Source organism: Asterias rubens, chromosome 11, assembly GCF_902459465.1.
Source record: "Asterias rubens chromosome 11, eAstRub1.3, whole genome shotgun sequence".
Lineage (NCBI taxonomy): Eukaryota > Metazoa > Echinodermata > Asteroidea > Forcipulatida > Asteriidae > Asterias > Asterias rubens.
In genome coordinates this window covers 346,660-369,800 of record NC_047072.1, presented here as the reverse complement: position 1 = coordinate 369,800, position 23,141 = coordinate 346,660, and the positions used below count along the sequence as shown (strand labels likewise).

The following is a 23,141-nucleotide window of genomic DNA, read 5'->3' as shown; positions in this document are numbered from 1 at the left end:
TCAAAATTGTTTTTATTCAATCATTTATTATTTTGCGTAATATTATTTCTGAATGAGTTAACACCCCCCTCCTTTACCATGCCCGAAACTAAAAACTAGAACATTAATATTGTTCGAAGCAGCGGAAAAATATATGATCTTAAAATTGTCAACCTTAGAAGTACAAAACAAATTTCTATTTTGGGCGCCACATTGGAAGAGTAACTGTTATAATATCCGTCACTTTTTATCTCAACATACGTGAAATTTCAGAGAGGAATACTGACTCAAAGCAACTTTTACAGACAACTTGATGGCAACAAACTGCATGCAGTGCATGCTATAGGAACACTTTGATAGTCTAGAGTATTATTATTTTTTTTTTACATTGTCTTACGATTCACAAGAAAGTTATGAGGGTATTCAATGGATTTTCATCCTAAAGATTGCATGGAACTTGTTGCCTGTAGACTTATATTATGGAAAATTGCAAAACATTATTTCAAAAATTTAAGTTTGATTTAGGTTTTACTATCAGAAAAATTGTTAATATGTAACGGCAAGATTTGTAACGGCAAGTTTGATTTAGGTTTAACTAAGGGTGCGTTCGGTGTGTTGCGGGTTTTTTCTAGGGCAAACGTGGGTAATTATCTGCACACGTTCATCCTGGAAAAAGAAACGCCACACACCGAGGTCGACCCGGGGAAGCTAAACGAACGCACCCTATAAGAAAAATTGTTAAAATGTAACGGCAAGATAGAGAATAAACCTTGAACTATAAAACGGCATTTCGGCAATTCCGACCAGAGTTGAAATAAAAAACAGTTCTTTGGACGAACTAATGTATGGATAGTCAAAACCAGTAAGCGCAAAAAGCTAAATGGATATAGAATTCTTGAGTGTAAACCTACCAAAAGATGTATAAAAAAAAGCTGAAGGTTGTAACTTTTAAAATATTGCGTAAAATTAAAATCACAATAACAAACTTGTTAAAACAAGGATTTTAACAATTTTAATTTAATTTAATTGATCTTTAAATAAAAAAACTAATTAAATTCAAATTAAGAATGGAGAAGAATAATATAAAAGCAGCGAGTCAAAAAAACAAAAGTAATCAATTTGCAATTTTAGCTGATTTGAGAAAAAAAATCGCGTACAGTATGTTGTTTGCCTTTTCAATAGTTTGTCTAACTGTACTAGCGACGTTGAATGAGTTAACTGATAAACAAAGTGGTTTTGATGTTCTGAAGTTCTGTATAGTTCTGTTGGAATGTGTTTAATATTCATCTCCTTCTTCCTCGCCATCACCGTCGACAGAGTCGATTCCGACCTCTTCGTAGTCCTTCTCCAGGGCAGCCAGATCCTCACGAGCCTCAGAGAACTCACCCTCCTCCATACCCTCTCCTACGTACCAGTGGACGAACGCTCGCTTGGAGTACATCAGGTCGAACTTGTGGTTCAGGCGAGCCCAAGCCTCGGAGATGGCGGTTGTGTTGCTCATCATGCAGACGGCACGTTTCACCTCAGCCAGATCACCTCCAGGTACCACGGTAGGTGGTTGCGTGCTGATGCCCACCTTGAAGCCAGTTGGACACCAGTCAACGAACTGGATGGTACGCTTGGTCTTGATGGTCGCAATGGCTGTACTAACATCCTTGGGGACGACATCACCACGGTACAGGAGGCAGCATGACATGTACTTGCCGTTGCGGGGATTGCACTTCACCATCTGGTTTGCAGGCTCGAAGCAAGAATTGGTGATCTCAGCGACGGTTATTGTCTCGTGGTGGGCCTGCTCCTTTGAGACGACCGGACTAAACGTGACCAGGGGGAAATGGATTCTTGGATAGGGTACCAAGTTGGTCTGAAACTCATTCAGGTCGACGTTGAGGGCGCCATTGAAACGTAGTGATGCCGTGACGGAGGAGACAACCTGAGCAATGAGGCGGTTGAGATTCGAAAACGACGGCCGTTCGATGCCGAGACTGCGCTGACAGATCTCGTAGATGGCCTCGTTGTCGACCATGAAGGCACAGTCAGAGTGCTCGAGTGTGATGTGAGTGGTAAGGATAGAGTTGTAGGGCTCCACCACAGCCGAAGCCATCTGTGGAGCTGGGTAGACGGCAAACTCCAGCTTGGACTTCTTGCCGTACTCGATTGACAGTCGCTCCATTATGAGAGAGGTGAAACCTGAGCCTGTCCCTCCACCGAAGCTATGGAAGAACAGGAATCCCTGCAGACCGGTGCACATCTCAGACTGGAAAGAAGAGGAAAGAAGACCATCAGAGAAAAATAATTTCATACAAATATAATTTCATAAAAACGTGTATTAATAAAAGGCACACATCTTAATGCTATGACGTCATACTTCGATCCTGTGTGCTCACGGTCTGCCGTTTTGGAAACATTGCGCGGACGGGGCAGATCGTTTGACTATAGCTGTTGCTGGTGCGTACCAGGAGACCTGCGTCACATGAGTGTTATGCAAGGGGTCTTTACGGCAACCTCGTTACCAGGGGCAATGCCCCGTATCGATACTTCTCGTCACTAACCCCTGGAAGGCAAGCATTGTAAATCAATGCTACCTGGACACGGACTGAGTTGCCGAGGTGTGTTTTCAGTTTCTTTAATTAAGAAAAGCAACTGAAGTGCCTCGCTCAAGGACACACGTGTCATACTCGGGAATCGAACCCCACTACTCCAAATACTAATCTTGAAGCTGCTTACCAGTTTTCGAATCCTGTCCAGCACCACATCGATGTGGTCTTTTCCGACGGTGTAGTGACCCCTGGCGTAGTTATTGGCGGCATCCTCTTTGCCCGTGATCATCTGCTCGGGATGGAAGAGCTGGCGATATTTGCCGGTTCGAACCTCATCTGTGGAGTGGAGTAATTGTGCAAAATTTCATGAATGAAAAGCAATGCTTAGTAGAAAGTTTCCTGCTGAAAGCAAAATATAAGCAGGAAAGGAGTTACAGAAAGTACATGTAGCATCAGTTGGTAACCTTAACTCGGTGAGCGTTTTTTTTTTAGCTTAATCGACGTCTAACTGAACCCTGACTCCAGTTGTTTTCTTGGAGCTAATGAGCATGCAAACTTGCTGAGCAAGAAAGAACAGAGAGAAGAGGGGTCGGTCTATCCCATCATATTTTTATTCCAAACTGAACACCAATGTTTGATGGCGGTTCTTACCTATAACCGTTGGTTCCAAGTCGACAAAGATGGCGCGGGGGACGTGCTGTCCTGACCCGGTCTCACTGAAAAAGGTGTTGAAGGAGTCCATACACGTACCAACAGTCTTGTCACTGGGCATCTGACCATCAGGCTGGATGCCGTGCTCAAGACAGTACAGCTCCCAGCAGGCATTGCCCATCTGGACTCCGGCCTGGCCGACATGGACTGAGATACATTCACGCTGAAAATGCAAATCAAATCTTACAGTCAAGACAAAGTCAAGTCTTGCCGTTTTCTGACCAGCAGCACTTCAGAAAAAGAGATTGGTATATGAGCCTTTCGAACGTATATTGAACTAGCCAAAATGTCAACATTTTTAATGGATTTTTTTATGAAATTGGCTGTGAATTACATACTTTTAAAGTGTTAGAATTAAGGGACTCATCATAATCGTTCGACTTTGTGGTGAGACGCATTAAGCAGCAACTGCCAGAAACACCGGGACAAAACCCTCTTCTTTAAAAAAAACGATCGTGTCAACTGGGATTGTTTTTACGTACGTGCAAAACACAACCTGGATTTGCTAAAGTTGTCAATAAGGAACATTGGAAAAAATAAATCGACGTTATGGCACCTTTAAATGTAATATTAAATCTAATTTCAGATTTCTATTTAGATTGCAATTTTAACCATAACAGCTGTTCAAAACACATGGCTTGCTCAACCAAGGACCCATTCCCCAGTAAGACCTCGCTATTGTTTCAACCAATGGCCTGGATCTTCTCATAAATCAATATTTTCTCGCAGTTTTCAGACAGCATACCTTAAAATAGTGTATGTATTCAACGTTGGCGTGTCTGGTTGTTTGTCAATGGTTAATTTAGCTCAAATAATTTGTTGCACACAAAGTGTGAATGTGTAAGAGCATTGTGTTGAATGTTTTCGAGCGACACGTGAAGTTGAAAGACAGTGAGCATTAAAGAGGGGACTCCAAGGTCAAAATCAGTTTTGGTGATGCACTCAATCCAATTGATAGAGCCGTCATCAAAGTGGGGACAAAACCACAGGTCTCATACTCCGTTAAAATGGTGTAAAACGCCATTTTGTTTTATACTTCGCCAGAGCAAAATTTGATTTGAAATAAGACGTCATCAGACAACAAAACAAATAAGTCTGGACTTTCCAAGGAGGCATTTTTGCGCCATTATAAAAGTTCACTTTAAATTAGATTTTGATTAAAGGCAGTGGACACTATTGGTAATTACTCAAAATAATTATTAGCATAAAACCTTACCTGGTAGTGAGTAATTGGAGAGTTTGATGGTAACGATGAAGTGACGTAGTTTTCGAGAAAGAAGTAATTTTCCACGAATTTGATTTCGATACCTCAGAATTATAATTTGAGGTATCGAAATCAAGCATCTGAAAGCACACAACTTCGTGTGACAAGGGTGTTTTTTATTTTATTTTTTATTTATCTCGCAACTTCGACCACCAATTGAGCTGAAATTTTCACAGGTTGGTTATTCTACGCATATGTTGAGATACACCAAGTGAGAAGGACTCTTTAACAAAAAGCTCTGTTATAAAAGTTAAACTCACCAGTTCTAGTTAATACATGTTTTCTATTAATTCATCCAGTCTAAGTTATAACAGGTGGCGTTGACTAAATGGGTGGGGCAGCCAAAGGCTGGGCTTATCTTGACACATAACATTGCAAAATGATCTTATTAAAGAACTCCGAACAAATCCTGGACGTGGTTCTCAGATAGTGTTCACAAAACAAATGTACAGTTTATGGATTGCGAGCGAGCAAACTGTGGTTTTTAATTTATTATTATTACAAATTAGGTTAATTTAAAGAACTACATGCAGGATACACGTGTAACAGTTTGTGTACAAAGCGGCTGGTGTTTAAGCAGTTTCCACACACAAATCTCCTATATGTATTCAGTGAGAGTAAAACAATATTGTAGGACTCATATTTTCTGGAAATTGAGGAAAATTATTACACATTCATGAACTCCACACATATTACACGTGCACTTGCAGCAAAGAGAGAAAACGCACATATGCTGTTTTAAAGCCATTGGACCCTTTCGGTTCAGACAAAAAAAAAAGTTCACAGATTTACAAATAACTTACAGGGTTTAGAGAAGGCAATGATGAAATACTTCTCTTGAAATATTATTCCTTTAAATGTTTTAATTTTTGAGAAAACAGCAAAACAATAGAAATTCTCGTTAACGAGAATAACAGATTTATTTTAAACACATGTCATGACACGGCGAAACGCGCGGAAACAAGGGTGGGATTTTCCGTTATTTTCTCCCGACTCCGATGACCGATTGAGCCTAAATTTTCACAGGTTTGTTATTTTACATAGAAGTTGTGATACACGAAGTGTGGGCCTTGGACAATACTGTTTACCGAAAGTGTCCAATGGCTTTAACATTGCTCACACAAAGCTTATAATAATTATAGGTAAAATGTGAGAGCAAAACAATTGTAGGACTTTGTTATCATTTCTTGAAGTTAAGGAAAATATAACTCACCATTTTGGAGGATTTTAGGAAGATACTTGTCGAAGTTCAAAGCGAGATAACCCGGGAGTGTCCTGCGTTCCGTGTGCAATTAACGGGTTGCATTCAAATTGTGAAAAGACTATTCCTCGAACATCTGTTTTTATACCATTATTTTTTTTACCCTTTTTTGAAAACAGATGTGTCTGAAATAAATCTGAATAGATATTGGATTGTATTTTTTTCCTTTTGTTATGCAGACACACATCGTCAGACAATGGTTATTGTTGATGGGTGACAATAGATGCGGCATGCTTAATCACTGCATTTCTTTGTGTTTCAGCAGTGCGTAATGTACGTTAAACACAATTTGTAACCTATTTGTGATGTGTTACTTTAAAGTGACTAATTAATATCAATTTGCTTTGAGAAAACCCATTCACCAGACAAAAAGGCTGTGTTTTCAAGAAAAATTGTTTTATTCGTTCATTCATAAATGCTTTACTTATTTCTGACAAAAAGTAATGTTAACCCATGCACGAAACAAACAGCCAGGGCCTAACTTCATAGACCCGCTTATACGCACAAAAAGTAGCTAAGCATAACAAAATGATGCTTAACAAAATAAGGCTTCCAGCCGATCTACCATGTCATAATGAACAAGTTGTAACCGGTATAGCTTGCTCATTTCTACTTAGCAAACACAAATTGCTAAACAATATTTTCTGCTAAAGTGGCTCTGTGAAATTGGGCAAAATACAAATCAAATAAAATCAGGAGAAAAAAAAACATTTAGTTTGGCCCATCGATCAAGATTACCGTTGAAGATAACATATGTTACACCTTTCCCCTGTTTTCTCCGAAAACTGCATTCATCTAAAACCATCCAATTGACTTTTACTGTAAACTTCTTTATTTATTTAATAATAATAAATAATAATACCATTTATAAAGCGCCTTACCAAATTCAACAGACGACATTAAAGTCCTTTATTTTTTTTAAGCACTTGCCACAATACACACTGTAGCTGCCAAGCGAGGTGCTTGGCGAGATTCTCGCGAAATCTCGTAGGCTTTCGAGATATAAACTCAATAATTTACTGGAAGAACAAATCAAAAATGAAAAAAAAAAGAACAACGAGACAATTCGTTGTATTTGGAGCTCAGAATCACACTTTGCGTTATATCAATACTCCTCATCAGCTTCACCATCTTCCCCTCCACCTTCAGAATCTAGAGCAACCTCTTCGTAGTCCTTCTCCAGGGAAGCCAGATCCTCGCGAGCCTCAGAGAACTCACCCTCCTCCATACCCTCTCCTACGTACCAGTGGACGAAGGCACGCTTGGCGTACATCAGATCAAACTTGTGATCCAGACGAGCCCAGGCCTCGGAGATGGCTGTGGTGTTGCTCAGTAGACAGACGGCCCGGCTTACCTTCGCCAGATCCCCACCTGGCACTTCGGTTGGAGGCTGGTTGTTGATGCCCACCTTGAAGCCAGTTGGACACCAGTCAACGAACTGGATAGTGCTTTTTGACTTGATGGCAGCCACGGCAGCATTGACATCCTTGGGGAAGACATCTCCACGGTACATCATACTGCAGGACATGTACTTCCCGCGACGTGGGTCGCACTTGACCATATGGATGCCAGGCTCAAAACAAGCTCCGCTTATATCAGCGACGGTTATCCGCGCGTGGTGCGCCTTCTCCACGGACAGAATGGGCGCGAAAGACGGCACGGTAAAATGAACCCGCGGAAATGGTATGAGGTTCGTCTGAAATTCATTCAAGTCGACGTTGAGGGAGCCGTCGAAGCGCAGGGATGACGTGAGACTGGACGCAACTTGCGCAATCAGTCGATTGATGTTGGTCATTGACGGGCGTTCGAGGTCGAGCCTCGACTTGCACATCTCGAAGATGGCTTGGTTGTCGAAGGCAAAGGTGACATCGCAGTTATCGAGAAGGTTGTGGGTGCTTAGGACGCAGTTGTACGGCTCTACTACTGCCGTGGCGATGTCCGGAGCGGGGTAGACCGTGAAGGAAAGTTTGCTCCGTTTGCCGAAGTCCACGGAGAGCCGTTGGGCGAGCAGAGAGGCCAGACCGGACCCGGTGCCTCCACCGACGCTATGGAACAACAGGAACCCTTGTAGACCCGTGCATTGTTCTGCCTGGGAAATAAGCAGACAACCTTCTCGATAAGACCTGGTTTCGAAAAGAACTCCATAAATAGTTACAGGAATAACACGAGAAAAAGTAACACGCTAACAAGGGATCAGGGAATTATTATGTGTTACACTGCCTAGCAACTCGTCAATTAAGTCTTGTCTTCTAAAAGGTTAAAATACGTTTGAGAAAATAGGTAAGGGCAAGGTCGTTTACTTGCTGAATTTGTTTACAACATAGACCGGTCCGCTGTTTCGAGGGAATTCAGCGTGGCCAATTGCGGCCAATCGTGGGAGGATCCTAGAAGCAGTACGGTCGTTGTACACTCTTTACATTGACAAATAGCTGGATTTTGACGACGTTGATAATGCCATGCCTTGATAAAACTCTACGAGATCGGGGCGGTCAGCATGTTGTAAAGTTGCATAGCTGTTTGAACGGGGCAGTATTTTCGACAGAGCAGTTCATGTCAAACACACATACCATTTTCCTGATTCTGTCCAGCATTTGATCGATGTGCTCCTTGCCGACGGTGTAGTGACCTCGGGCAAAGTTATTAGCAGCATCCTCCTTCCCAGATATCATCTGCTCGGGGTGGAAGAGCTGGCGGTATGTACCGGTGCGTATTTCATCTGTGATAATAACAAACAGAAAACAGAGGTTGATGAAATTTTTATACGGTGCACTGAAGTAAAAAAAAAAAAATGGTTTCATGCAAAGTTGTGACAGCTATAGCCTGAATATGTGACGTCACACTTCGAGGCTGGTGAATTACTCCAGAGAGTGGCCTCAAGCCAACGTCAATATTAGTGACGGTCACGTGGTACAGATGTACCGTTGATCTCGCACTTATTTTGGAGTCGAACTCCATGTACATGTTTACATATAAACCATCATTATTATGATTGTGTAGACATGTATGTCCAATCCATTGGTATAGCTGGTTCTGTCATCCCATTACGCGTAATTATCTTTCAAAGGACAGGGGACAAGTCTAGGGCAGCTGCCCGGCAAAAAGTAGCTAAGCATAACACAACTGTGCTTACCATAATAAGGTAACCAGCCCCAAATGTGTAACCACCTTACCAATAACAGTGGGCTCGAGGTCGGCGAATATAGCCCTGGGTACGTGCTTGCCGTTGGAAGTCTCACTGAAGAACGTGTTAAACTGGTCGTTCTCGGCACCAGGGGTGTGGTCATCGGGCATCTGACCATCAGGCTGGATGCCGTGCTCCAGGCAGTACAGCTCCCAGCAGGCATTGCCGATCTGAACCCCGCCTTGACCTATGTGAATTGAGAGTACCTCACGCGGCTGTATCGGATGAAATCAATCGTGATAATTTAATTGATCATAACCTTTATAAAAGAGAGGGTATACTTATAGTCAGAAAAAAACACCCTAAAACAACAACAACAACAACAACAACAACATCAAAATCAACAACAGCAACACTAATTTATCTAACCATTCACTTGTTCACTTATTAACATGTACATATAGCACCAGCTAGTTATTTATAGTGTGGTATATTCACTCATGCATAATAGATGAACTTTTACTTTATGCAGGTACAATGCACTTTTTGGATGAGGGTACTCTTCAAATATCCAAACTGGTAAATTTAAATTGATTTACACATTTTCTGAAGGACATTCTACAAATCATGCATGATTTTTTTCATTTTGTTCCCAATAATTTTGGCGTAACCAGAAGTGAAGGCTTTTGGGCACCCCCGCCATCACAAAATGAGATTGTAGAAAAATTTAATGTAAATAATTGGTTTGGTTTTCACAGGCAAAACAGCGTTAAGCTTGAACGAGACATTTCGGAAAATGTAATTTATGTTGTATTACATCTCAACTATTGCAACGGATAGTATCTGGTCATTCACTTCTTAAAATGGTTTATCTTGAGACAATTCTAATTTAAACATAATATTCCTTCCCAAAAGACCCTTTTTTTGTCCTAGTCTGCTCCAAATGCAAAAAATGAACAATATAATGGCACTACTCCTTGAAATTCACATTGGAAGAGAATCCATCAAAATAAACAATACAAAACTAACGGCCACGACATCTGTTTGCTAAACAATTCCCAGGCATTATGCTTGGTTACTGATGATATTATTAAAAAAGATATTCACATAATTTGATGCAAGTATAAAAAATGTTTAATTGGCATGATTATTTGAAACGTGTTGCTCACTGTTAATACATTTATGTATAGAGGAAACAAATGGTTGAGGAGAGGTCGGGATTCATGGCGGCGACAGGAAAAAAAAAACTTATAAGCAGTTATCGGTGACGTTTAGGCACTTTATAGTCTAGTTTATTAATCACCTCATCTATCAATCAATCAACAATCAATGTATCGAATATTAAGTAAATAATCAACTCATTCCATTCAATAATTGACTTGTTGACTGGCGTGTTTAAGGTGCAAAGTGCTAGAACACTAGAACATGACACTGACTCATCACTGAAATGACACTGCTCTAGAATTGCACAATTAATAGTTGGTTCGAATCCCATCCGAGCAATTCGTCTGATTTTATTTTCACCGAAAATTGTGAAAACTGAGTATACAGTGTTTACGCTCATCGGTGTATATGGGTAAGACCAAAATGAATATTTAACTAGATTGAATGAAAAGAGATGTTAGGCCGCCTGTGGAAAGCTCTTCAAATCAAATTAACTGATTAATGAGTTCTTCTAAATGCACCAGAATTTGTAGGCTTCAGACAGATCTTAAAGGCAGTGGAAACTATTGGTAATTGTCAAAGACTAGCCTTCACAGTTGGTGTATCTCAACATATGCATAAAATGACAAACCTGTGAAAATTTGAGCTCAATCGGTCATCGAAGTTGCGATATAATAATGAAAGAAAAATAACCCTTGTCACACGAAGTTGTGTGCTTTTAGATGGTTGATTTCGAGACCTCAAGTTCTAAAGTTGAGGTCTCGAAATCAAATTCGTGGAAAATAACTTCTTTCTTAAAAACTATGGCACTTAAGAGGGAGCAGTTTCTCACAATGTTGTATACCACCAACCTCTCCCCATTACTCCACACCAAGAAAGATGTTGTGCCAATAATTATTTTGAGTAATTACCAATAGTGTCCACTGCCTTTAACAAAGACAACACCTTTACAACGAACACAATATTTTGATTTTGTATGGGAGCAGATTCACAACCAATATCCCCAGTTTGCGTTCCACCGCACAATCAACCGAAATGACTTGCACTACAACCGTGGCTAGCCTTATCGACGTTTCGAACATTCTGTACTGGTCGTCATCAGAATCAAAGTGCTAATTAAATAATATTGACAAAGATAATGTAAACAAAACTTACCATTGTTCTCCACAGAAATAAACAAACTGTCTTGTACGATTAAAATCCACGCTTGGAGCCTTTGGTTGGTTGGTTGGTTGGTTAGTTTGAGAACGTCGTATGATAGTCTGGTACGAAAATTAATAGCAATTTTATTTTACAATAATAATATGCAAAAGTACACGTATACTGCCATGCACTCACGTATACTGACGATAATTATGGTTAGTAGCTAATGTTGGTGGTAGTGGTTTGGTTGGGACGGTTGGAGGGGGGGGGGGGGGGGTTGTCGGCATTGAAACAAGTCGTAAAAACACCAGGTTGGTGATTATTTCATGTCAAGGTTTTGTACTACGTACAGGGTTATTTTATACAGGGCTACCATTGGCGGTTTATTTATCCGGAATTGCTATTTTAAAAGCACTGGACACTATTATTAAAATAATTGTTAGCATAAACACTTACACGGTAACGAGCAATGGAGAACTGTTGATAGTATAAAACATTGTGAGAAACGCCATCTTCTGAAGTACGTTGTTGTTTTAGAAAGGGGTAAAAAACTTCAGGCCTGAAGCCTTTTATTAAGCATTTGAAAGCATAGCTATTTTTGCAAAAAGGGTGTTTTTTCTTGCAGTATTCTCTTGCAACTTCGATGACCAAAAATTGTTCAAATAATCAACGATTTGTTGGTGTTTCATGCATATGTTGGGCAGTACTGATGTTGGGATACACCAAGTGAGAATACATGGTCTTTGACAATTACTAAAGTTGTCTTAGTTCTTAAGTTCTTAATACGAAGTTAATGAAAATGAACTATAGGTTTAAAGGCAGTGGACACTATTGGTAATTACTCGAAATAATTATTAGCATTAAGCATTTCATGGTGACGAGTAATGGGTAGAGGTTAACTAACTGTATAAAACATTGAGAGAAACGACTCCCTCTGAAGTGGCATAGTTTTCGAGAAAGAAGTAATTTTCCACAAAATTTGATTTAGACACCTCAGATTTAGAACTTGAGGTCTCGAAATCAACCATCTAAAGGGTGTTTTTTCTTTCATTATTATCTCCCAAGTTCGATGACAGATTGAGCTCAAATTTTCACAGGTTTGTTATTTTATGCATAATATGTTGAGATACACCTGAAGGCTAGTCTTTAACAATTACCAATAGTGTCCACTGTCTTTAAATATCGAGAGAGAGATGGCCGAGCTTCCTTTCAGTTTGAGAAAGGCGGTAGGCCTACTGACAATCTCGTTTGAAAATGGCCCTTTGTTGGGGTTCGTGATACCGTTTCCGAATTTGTGGCTACATATATGACCACTGCTAAGGGTGTTACTTAGTGACACGGCAATCCAGCCGGAGCCGTATCCGTAGCAGCCAACTCGGGTCCGGGGTCGATTTCACAAAGAGTTAGGACTAGTCCTAACTAAGGACTAGTCCTAGGAGATATACAAATTGCATGAGTAGTCCTAAGTTAGGACGAGTAACTGGTCCTAACTTGAGATAAGACTAGTCTTAACTCTCTGTGAAATCCACCCCAGGTTTGATACAGCAAGGTCTTTGGCTAATGGCTATAGACCATTGCCTCCATCTCGGTCATGTTCCACATATCAAACAACAAGAATGTATGCTAATAATCACTTTGCAAATAGGAACCAGACTATTTTGTTCTTCCAACCTCGGTTTGGTTACATTGATAAAGGTCTCATAAACATGAGGTAGACTCTCCCTAAATGACGCCACAAAACGTAAACAATTCCAGTAAAACAACACCCAGCTTTGACAGTGTTTACACAAACTGTATATTTATTATAATTTTTCAATTTACAAGTAAGTTTGGATTAGAGTCCTTTCCTCTTTTAATAAACATTTTAACACTTTTTATGAAGACGAATACATCTATATAAGAAACAAAATTGTTGCAGCAAGACCAGTCTTTTCACTTGGTGTATCCCAACCTTTGCAAACAATAACAAACCTGTAAAAATTTGGGATCAGTTGACCATCAAAGTTGCAAGAAAACACTTGGGAAAAAAAACACTTGTATTTTCAGAAGCCCGAGACCGGCTTTATGTCTGAAGCCTTTCTCATATCAGGGTCAATTACTTTTGGTGAGTTTTACCTCTTTTACTAAAACTATCACTTAAAAGGGTGTCGTTTCTAGTAATGTTTTATAATATCAACAGCTCTCCGGTGCTTTTTACCAAGCAACTGGTTTATATTGGAGTAAGTATCAAATACCCTCCCTTTAAATAAAATCTTAGGCATGTTTGAACGTTTTTTGCCTCATTATGTTGGGATACAATAGGGTTACATCAAATTGAAAACAATGAAAAGAAAATGGAAAGAAAAATGATAAAAATATATACATAATATTATAACAAGATTATAAAACAAGTTGTATTAATTATACATTCAACACGAAGTTGACGCACTATACAAAGGAGAAAGTACTTTAAATTATGCTTGACGAAATCGAGATAATAATATGAAATATTAACCATTATTTTTAAGAAAAACACAAAAATACGCTTTAATTTGTTAATTAATTGCACTTTAATTAGTGACTTTCCAAAGCACTTTCTTTTTAAAAGTCTTCAGTTGCGAATATCTTACGCAGTAAAATAATGTCATGAGGTCAATATGTAGCACACATCAATGACCCACTGCACCGTCACTGCTTGGAGGTGGGTTGCCAACAACGCCCAGTTTAGAATGGCCCGATCTCGCAGATAGCAATAATAAGAATAAATGTGAGGGAGCGACTGCGAACCAGTGTGCTGTTTAAATCCGAGATTCTGTAAAGGGGCAAGGTCCGAAGTCGGACATGTTCCTCTGGACCGCGTCATTGTTCCGAGCCACGTGTTGGTATCGTGAACGTTCAGACGGAACGAGCCGGAGTCCAGTGGATCGGTCCAGGTACGCCTGCTGGGTTATTTAACCAATTCAGAATGTTCCGACCGTTCCTACTTTGAAGACGCTCTCTGAGATGCATCAAATACATCAGTTAATGTTTATAAGGTTTAGAACTCTTCTTCTTCAACAGGATCTGTTGAATCGATTCCGACCTCCTCGTAGTCCTTCTCCAGGGCAGCCATATCCTCACGAGCCTCAGAGAACTCTCCCTCCTCCATACCCTCTCCTACGTACCAGTGGACGAAGGCTCGCTTGGCGTACATCAGATCAAACTTGTGGTCCAGACGAGCCCAGGCCTCAGCGATGGCGGTGGTGTTGCTCAGCATGCAGACGGCACGCTGCACCTTGGCCAGATCGCCACCAGGCACCACGGTAGGTGGCTGGTAGTTGATGCCCACCTTGAAGCCAGTTGGACACCAGTCGACGAACTGGATGGTACGCTTGGTCTTGATGGTTGCGATGGCAGCGTTGACATCCTTGGGGACGACATCACCACGGTACAGGAGGCAGCAGGCCATGTACTTGCCGTGACGGGGATCGCACTTCACCATCTGGTTGGCCGGCTCGAAGCAAGAATTGGTGATCTCAGCAACACTCAGCTGCTCATGGTAGGCCTTCTCAGCAGAAATAATTGGAGCATAGGTGACCAGTGGGAAATGGATTCGAGGGTAGGGCACCAAGTTGGTCTGGAACTCCGTCAAGTCGACGTTGAGGGAGCCATCGAACCTCAGTGATGCCGTGATCGACGACACTATCTGAGCAATCAGTCGGTTGACGTTGGTGAACGTCTGCTTGTCGATGTCCATGTTTCGCTTACAGATGTCATAGATGGCTTCGTTGTCGACCATGAAGGCACAGTCAGAGTGTTCTATGATGGTGTGAGTGCTCAGTACGCCATTGTAGGGCTCAACCACCGCTGAGGCGAGATTGGGTGAGGGGTAGATGGCGAATTCAAGCTTCGGTTTCTTGCCATAGTCGACAGAGAGACGCTCCATCAGAAGGGAGGTGAAGCCAGAGCCGGTACCTCCACCGAAGCTGTGGAAGATGAGGAAGCCCTGAAGCCCATTGCAGTTATCAGCCTGTTGATCAAGAAGGTGAATATTGAAATTAACTTTAAAAATGCTTCTGGTTTATACATGTACTAAGGACATAGGTGCAAACTGTATGGATTTCATCATAGAGCATTGCTCTGTGATTTCATCAAGTTGTATTTGCAGATTTGTTAAGCTCCTGGAAATAAATTGGATATTAATTGATCAGGAATTGTCTTCAGAGTTATTGTTTGGCAAAAAAAACAGAAATCATTTTCGAAGTAAAACATTTTGTTTTGGTAGGTTTGATTCTAATTTATATGCATCTTATACCACATAGCACCTATACATGACGAAATGTAAAATTGGATGAATAAAGGTGTTATTATTTTATTATTTATTTATTTTAATTCTTCGGACAAAAAAAACAACAAAACAAAACAATAAAACAAGCACAGGCCGTCCAGGGAAGGGCAAAAGTCCAAAAACTGTCATCAAAAAAGATGTGCCCTCCCAGGGTTTGGATGGATAAAAAAAACATCATAGTTTGATTTTAGGCTGAAAGCTCACTGATTATGTAGTTCATACATAACATTAAAAGACACATTCTGTGACAGTGTTTTCCCTGAAATGAAGTCATATTCGAGGAAACTCTGAAACCGTTTTAAAAACCCGCACCAGGGCTTGGGATTTCGGTTGTTACGACCAAAAATACGGACAATGTGTTACAAACGAAATGCATTGCAATTATTATAACTAAACAGATACAGGTTTTTAAAAAAACTGTTTCAATTGCTGCTACGATTGACCGGGAAAACCAGTTTAAAAAATACATAACTTGCCAGTTTTCGTATCCTGTCAAGCACTTTGTCCACAATGCACTTGCCGACGGTGAAGTGACCTCTGGCGTAGTTGTTGGCGGCATCTTCCTTGCCTGAAATCAACTGCTCAGGGTGGAAGAGCTGGCGGTAGGTTCCAGTTCGGACCTCATCTACAAGAATGCAAATTTTTTACGGAAGTTTAATAAGCAAAATGGTTCGGGCACATTGATCCAACCCCAATCTAGGGCCCATTTTCATAAAGATGTTTAGCAGAAACTACTGCTTATCAAATGTCTTTGCTAAGCAACAAATTAGTAGGGCACCAGTCACAACCATGTAAACTTCATGGAATGTTGGCTGGTAAACTGTTTTTGCTTAGCAAGAGAATCATGTGTTAAGCATCAGCTGATCGAGGTATCGGATTAAATTCAAATATTTTAGTGAGGAATGACTTCTAAAAATCTACGTTACTTCAGAGGGAGCCGTTTCTCACAATGTTTTATACTATCAACAGCTCCCCATTGCTTGTTACCAAGTAAGTTTTTATGCTGACAATTATTTTAAATAGGCCTAATTACCATTAAAGTGTCCAGTGCGTTTAATCAGGATAGAGTAATATTCTACTTACCAACAACAGTGGGTTCAAGATCGAGCATGATAGCCCTTGGTGTGTGTTGACCGCCGCTCGTCTCGCTAAAGAAGGTGTTAAAGGCTTTAGAGCAAGAGTTCGTGGTCTTGTCATCAGACAGCCGACCATCAGGCTGGATGCCGTGCTCCAGGCAGTACAGCTCCCAGCAGGCATTGCCCATCTGGACTCCGGCCTGGCCGATGTGGATTGACAGTACCTCACGCTGAAAGAAAGATATTTTAAGTAGAACTTGAAATATAGCATGGAAGGATAACAATACAAATAAAATTGAAGTACATTAACTATGTTTTTATAATGCATTTTTGTTTTAACCCTTTAAAACTGTCTTGTATTGTTTAAGCTACTTTTTGTTTCTGTTAACACTCTACCAACTTCCGGGTCGAATCCAGCTTTTGGGACAGTGCGACTCAAAATGACCCAGAATTGGTTCAAACTGACCCAGAAAGCAGAACCCGGATTCTGGGTCAATTTTGACCCCGAGATGTAGTTGCTGAGATCCATGGGAGTCCATATTTGTTATCAGAATAATAATAATAATAATAATAATAATAATAATAATAATAATAATAATAATAATAATAATAATACTAATAATAATAATAACAAATTCTTATATAGCGCATTTCACAATAAACCGTATCAATGCGCTTTACATTAGTCCCCTGGTCATTGGGCCAATAAACATCCCTTTAATCTTGCTCAGCTCCCATTAGGGAGTATACAGCCCCGAGCTGCCGTGGCGCTCCGAAAGCTTGTCATTCACAATATCTTCAGGAATATTTTTATAACATTGTGAAATAAATATGGTGAAATAATTCCGGTGGTTGGGCCCCAGACCCATGTTATGGTGATGTAATTAATGTTAGTACGGGGTGGGTTCAAGTCCCGGCCATGTCACTTTTGTCCTACAGGCAAAACACCTCATCATATTGCTTCGTCCATGTCGTGGGCTGGGTCCTATGTTCTTTAAAACGCACGTGATGGAACCATGACCCAGTTTAATGAAGCTGTTGAGCAGAACATTCTGCTAAGCAAATTTCTTGGCTAAGTAAGAAATCACCGTGGTACAAGTTGCATCATTACTTTATGGTGTTCTGTGTGGGTAAAGCTATTTTTGTTAAAGCTGAAATTGTTGTGCTTACGGGCTTTATAAAATTTGTCTCTGTACACTTTATTGTGAAGATAAAGGGGGGGGGGGGGGGGGTAAGCCCTGGTGTTTCTGGCCTGTTGCACTGCATCACCTCCTACCCTTACAAGGTGCTAAGTATATGGGTCTCATAATTAAATTATCTGCATACCTAAACGTGAAAAGGAGCGCTTTGGTCGTAACGCGGTGTCATGCATTCTAAATACTCCCATTTCAGAATTGACCCTGGTGACCCGGGGCCTGACCTAGTTTTGTGGCACTAGTGGGTCAGTATGGCCTGGAGTACTTCTAAAAGTGACGCGGCAAACTGACCCGTCATGTATCAGCAGCACCCCCCCCCCCCCCTGTGAGTCTGGGTCAATTATGACCCGTTTTTTAAGTGAAGCTGGTGATATACACCTCAACTTGCTATTTATTCCAAGTTTATTCAAGGAAAATATCAATGAGAAATTTTAAAAGAATAAAGTCAACATGTTACACTTATAATATTCAATGACAGAACTGATCAAACTCCAAATCTTTCCCTTTGAACTTTCCATACGGTCCCTGCCAGGCAGTATTATATAAGCATCATGGTGTTGCTGATTCACGTGAGACCGCAATCGAAGCTTCATGACGAAATCTAATTATTTTAAAAAAAAAATTTTAAGGCAGTGGACACTTTGGTAATTACTCAAAATAATTTTTAGTATAAACCCTCACTTGGTAACGAGTAATGGGCAGAGGTTGATAATATAAAACATTGTGAGAAACGGCTCCCTCTGAAGCGACGTTGTTTTCGAGAAAGAAGTAATTCTCCACGAATTTGATTTCGAGACCTCAGATTTAGAATTGGAGGTCTCGAAATCAAGCATCTGAAAGCACGCAACTTCGTGTGACAAGGGTGTTTTTTTCATAGTTATCTCGCAACTTCGACAACCACTTGAGCTCAAATTTTAACAGGTTTGTTATTTTGTGCATATGTTGAGATACACCAACTGAGAAGACTGGTCTTTGACAATTACCAATAGTGTCTATCTAGTGTCTTTAAATGAGAAGGTCAGCATTCAACGTCGCGCTCGATTTGCAAACAGTCCGACTTCTTGCAATAACAGATGTGCACGTGTATAAATAGACGCTATGAACATTGCGAAATATTACCGGTTGAAACCGGTGCGCACGTGTGTATGACGATGCAATGAAAGGGGTTGGGGTGGGGGCGTGGGGGGGGGGTAGCGATGGCGTGCGCTCTACTTGTACCGTACGAACAAAACAAAACGGAGGGGGGGGGGGGTAGCGATGTCGTGCGCTCTACTTACCGAACGAACAAAAAACACGTTGGACAAAATTTCTAGACGAAATACTGTCCACTTTATGCACAATTTGACAATAATGCAAATTTAATGTTCACTACTTTTTAGGTTCTAAAAAAAGTGTGACTCACTTAGTTATTAAATTCGTTTTGCTGCGTATTCTTTATATAATTTTCAAATAATAGTTTGCTCTAAGAGCTTCCCCTGGTTGTTGATTTAATCTTTCGTGGTTATTAGAAATAAAAAATGCAAAAAAAAAACAACTTATTGGTTCTTAAAATGATTAGCAAACGACACTTAGTTATTAAATACATAATTGTGTTTTATTCTTGACTATTTTCAACAGATTATGTTGCTTTAAACTTCTCCTAGCTATTGATTTAATAAAGCTTTCCCTCTGCATATATAAAATGAAAAAAAAAAAAAAAAAAAAAATATACATAACAAAAATAACAAATAAATTAACGTATACATGAATAAACGAAAAGAATATGACATACCATTATGATGTATCAATGGCCGAGAAGAAACTTCGAAGAAACCCTGTAAGACTTTTCAGGAAAACCCTGTTAGCGTCGTCAATGTACGATACAGGATTCGAAATAAAGACGAACCGGTACCTCAAACCTCTTTATATAGGCCTATGCACCACCGATAGTCAAGGCTGTCGACGCATTGTAAATTTGTAAAAAAAAAAAATTATAGTAATCTCATCGTGTGATCCTCGAAGTCAAAATCCAAGTGTGTATGGGTGACGAATGTGTTTACTCTCTTCTGTATGGCCGTCCCTTTATGCTAATTACAACAGGTCAAAGGTCAAGGATGACAGTTGGCGAATCGGATGTGGCTTCAGTGCGAGGCATGTATTGTATGTCTACACGCAACCTCGACCCATGGGGGGGGGGGTTAACATCTAATCGCTTTGCATGGGTTACTGGGTGGGTTTGAGTTGCGCTTCATACGGGAACGAGGTTCACGGGAACGAGGTTCACCATGAATGGGCTGTTGTTGACAGGCTGGGCATGACAGTGACGTCATGTACATTACGTCAGGGGCTATATTTAGCGCAGTGACTTGCGCCCCGTGTTTGCAAACAACAGCGTACACGTGGAACTGAAAACGTGTTGTACAAAAGCAATTGTATTTGTTTTCGGATAATACTGAATGCTTATCGTAACTGGAAGCATTTATATTTATAGAAATACGGGAACGAGGTTCACGGGAACGAGGTTCACCATGAATGGGCTGTTGTTGACAGGCTGGGCATGACAGTGACGTCATGTACATTACGTCAGGGGCTATATTTAGCGCAGTGACTTGCGCCCCGTGTTTGCAAACAACAGCGTACACGTGGAACTGAAAACGTGTTGTACAAAAGCAATTGTATTTGTTTTCGGATAATACTGAATGCTTATCGTAACTGGAAGCATTTATATTTATAGAAAATATTCGAACCTTGAGGAATTTTTAGCAAAACACAATGGAATAACTGTTTGCATTAGATTATAACTTCCCAACAAAATACTAAAAAACATATGCATATTTGGTGTATTGTTTCCTGAGCAGTATTTTCTGTTAACAGCTTTATTGGGCCAACAAAATGGAGGAGCAATATTTTGACTTTTTGACTCCCTCCTGTCCGCCATTTTGGGAGTATGTGCACAACAGGCGATTCTAGACAATATTTTAGAGGGGCCCAAATGTGTCCAAGATGGAGCATGCTAGGGCGAGTAGCCTACGACGTAGGGTCTGGGCCCGCTTAAGGGCTCCGGAAAAATGATGGATTATTATAGATGTTGTATTGTGCAATGAAATGCCAATTAGAGGCATGATTGATGAAGGAAACACAACAAAAATTCATCAGATTTGGAGCTGTAGAATTTGGGGCTGGTGGATTTAGGCAATACCTTTTATTTTTAGTACAAAACGTAGTGCAGTATCAGTTCAAGAAATAATGCAACACAGTAGTCAGCAGTAGGCTATTCAAAATGAATTATTTACACCAGGAACGGCCCCCGTTGCCCCCCCCCCCGATCCACCCTTGAACAAAATGACTCCCAAGATGGTGGGAATGGTAGACGCACACTGTATTTTGAAAAATAAAACTAGCTGTTGTAAATAAACTGGAATGACTCTAGTACTTGTAAGTAAAGATGTTTTCTTCAAATGAGGAAAACATATTAGACTAGCTTTCGTAAACCAACCAAAATGACCTATGGCACAAACAAGGTGTTAAATACAAAAGAACCTTTGAGATTACTCGCAAGGAGTAGTAGTTTTCATTGAGAAAATGGCGCTGACCCTTCGTAAACACTTGGGTTATTTTTTGTGTGTTAAGCATCATTCTCTGTTCTTTAAGCAGCTAAAGAAATGTGGCCCTGAGGTGGTCTATATCTGTTTCCTCTCTCTGCAAATGTGATTGTTTGTAAGTACACATATTTTCTTTTATTAAGGGAAAAAGAATTAGCTGCTGTAAACCAACTAAAGTGGCGTATATATGGTATTTTAAATTTTATATTTATTTCATTTCTCGGGTAGATGAAAAGTACACATGCCTAATGCAAATTAATTCTAGGTAAACACATTTTATATTTATTTCATTTCTCGGGTAGATGAAAAGTACAACATAATGCAAATTAATTCTAGGTTAACACATTTTAAAATACAGCAATGAGCAATTTAAGTACATGAGGGTAATGAAACTGCTAAGCCCAAAGGATTGACTATAGAGGCCCTCCTCTCAAGCCAATTCTAAAGAAAACACTATAAATGGTACATACAAAATGTTAAATACAAAAGAATAAAGAACCACTGAGATAGCTAGCAAGTAGCCCATTAAGAAAATGGCGCTGACCCATCGTCAACACAGGTCACGCACAGTTAACTTCGCCTATTTGTAAGAGGGCATTTGAAAAGAAATACCAATAGGGATTCGAACCCATGGTCCGGTTATGTGTGTAAGTAGAATGGTCTAGTTATAACGAACACCGTTATATAACACCAATGGGTTGCCCTACACATCAACAAGAAAAGAGAAAGAAACTGAGATTAGGCGGTGACTGTGGAATGTCTTAGCATGAAAGACTTCTTGTTATGCAAATAAGGAGATCTTGGCACGGGTTTCGAAGCCCTCGTTGTGGCAGATACAGCACGGCATTACTGGACGTGTCGCGCTGGAGGACGGCCGTATCTCTCGGCTCAACGAGGGTCTTGACGTCGCGTTTTCCTGATGAACTTTACTTGCAATATTGTCAAAATTGTTGCATTTTCTGATGAACTTTAATTGTCGAAATTGTCACCGGAACTAGTCATGTGCATTCAGAACTATTTCGTCCAAACTGTTGCACTATAAAATGGTGATATTCTAAAAGGCTCGGTCATGGTTTTTGAAGTAGAAGGCCTACAACAGCACACACGAATTTGCACGTTGTGTTTTTATTGTCACATGGCTGTATTACATTTACCAAAAACTGCAGTGTTCAACACAAAACTCACTGTTGAACCCCTCACAACATTATCGTGAATTCCACGAACTTCTCTAGTTTTGACTATCAAACTTTTCAAAGCAATGAACTTCGGTGTTTGAGCCCGGGTAGCTGTAGAGAGCTCCCCATGAGTCGCCGTCGAAAGGGCCGTAAACTTCCATGACCGAAGCCGAATGAACACATCGATCCATCGACAAAAATAAGGTAAGGCTTTGGAAGTTAAACATAAAAATTACCCTTTTTTTTTTGGGGGGGGGGGGGGTATCGGCCTCGCGGCAAAACCATGTTGTTTTCGTCTATAAAATAAAATTAGATCAGAAAACAAGTTTCATGGACCCTATGGCCATGTGAATGGGGTCTCTTTGTTCCGTGGGGGGGGGGGGGGGGCGCAGAGTATTAGGGTTAATTCCACAGATGCACACACTGTGTTAAAACATAAAAGAAGAACAGCCAATTTCTAACACCATATAAATAGGTGTCTCGTTTCCTTGTCATTTGTCGCCTTATTCCTGCTTTATTTTTATTTATTTAGTTATTTATTTATTTATTTTTGAGGGGGGGGGGTAATTTTGTTCTATTGTTATTGTTAATTTTTGAGGGGGTTATTTTCTATTTTAATTGTTT

General features: G+C 40.3%; 2 protein-coding genes across 4 annotated transcripts; both read right to left on the bottom strand.

Moving 5' to 3' along the window:
• Window positions 1–974: 974 nt before the first annotated feature.
• On the bottom strand, window positions 975–11,412 carry LOC117296318 (tubulin alpha-2/alpha-4 chain-like). Of its 3 annotated transcripts, XM_033779180.1 has the most exons (5): window positions 11,196–11,412; window positions 8,926–9,151; window positions 8,323–8,471; window positions 6,960–7,844; window positions 975–1,351 (listed from the first exon to the last, which is right to left on the bottom strand). In XM_033779180.1, exons 1-5 carry the CDS (start codon window positions 11,196–11,198, stop codon window positions 1,256–1,258), a joined length of 1,359 nt encoding a protein of 452 aa, XP_033635071.1. In that variant the 5' UTR covers window positions 11,199–11,412; the 3' UTR covers window positions 975–1,255. The 3 variants fall into 3 exon arrangements, with proteins under 3 accessions (XP_033635071.1, XP_033635072.1, XP_033635070.1); XM_033779181.1 differs by lacking the exons at window positions 6,960–7,844; window positions 8,323–8,471; window positions 8,926–9,151; window positions 11,196–11,412 and adding exons at window positions 2,707–2,855; window positions 3,171–3,393; window positions 5,708–6,847 and having other exon boundaries at window positions 975–2,236; XM_033779179.1 differs by lacking the exon at window positions 975–1,351 and having other exon boundaries at window positions 6,131–7,844; window positions 11,196–11,406.
• A 1,285-nt stretch (window positions 11,413–12,697) lies between these two features.
• Window positions 12,698–19,632, bottom strand: LOC117296323 (tubulin alpha-1A chain-like). The gene is made up of 4 exons (XM_033779186.1): window positions 19,533–19,632; window positions 16,573–16,795; window positions 15,966–16,114; window positions 12,698–15,171 (listed from the first exon to the last, which is right to left on the bottom strand). Exons 1-4 carry the CDS (start codon window positions 19,533–19,535, stop codon window positions 14,200–14,202), a joined length of 1,347 nt encoding a protein of 448 aa, XP_033635077.1. The 5' UTR covers window positions 19,536–19,632; the 3' UTR covers window positions 12,698–14,199.
• Between the last annotated feature and the right edge of the window lie 3,509 nt (window positions 19,633–23,141).

What these genes read in the sequence shown, in the direction of transcription:
- LOC117296323 (XM_033779186.1), bottom strand. An exon ending in TCTTGAACCCACTGTTGTTG is followed by an intron (nt 16,115 to 16,572) that starts GTAAGTAGAATA and finishes GCATTCTTGTAG; the next exon opens with ATGAGGTCCGAACTGGAACC. An exon ending in TTGACAGGATACGAAAACTG is followed by an intron (nt 15,172 to 15,965) that starts GCAAGTTATGTA and finishes CTTGATCAACAG; the next exon opens with GCTGATAACTGCAATGGGCT.
- LOC117296318 (XM_033779179.1), bottom strand. An exon ending in CCTCGAGCCCACTGTTATTG is followed by an intron (nt 8,472 to 8,925) that starts GTAAGGTGGTTA and finishes TTATTATCACAG; the next exon opens with ATGAAATACGCACCGGTACA. An exon ending in TGGACAGAATCAGGAAAATG is followed by an intron (nt 7,845 to 8,322) that starts GTATGTGTGTTT and finishes CTTATTTCCCAG; the next exon opens with GCAGAACAATGCACGGGTCT.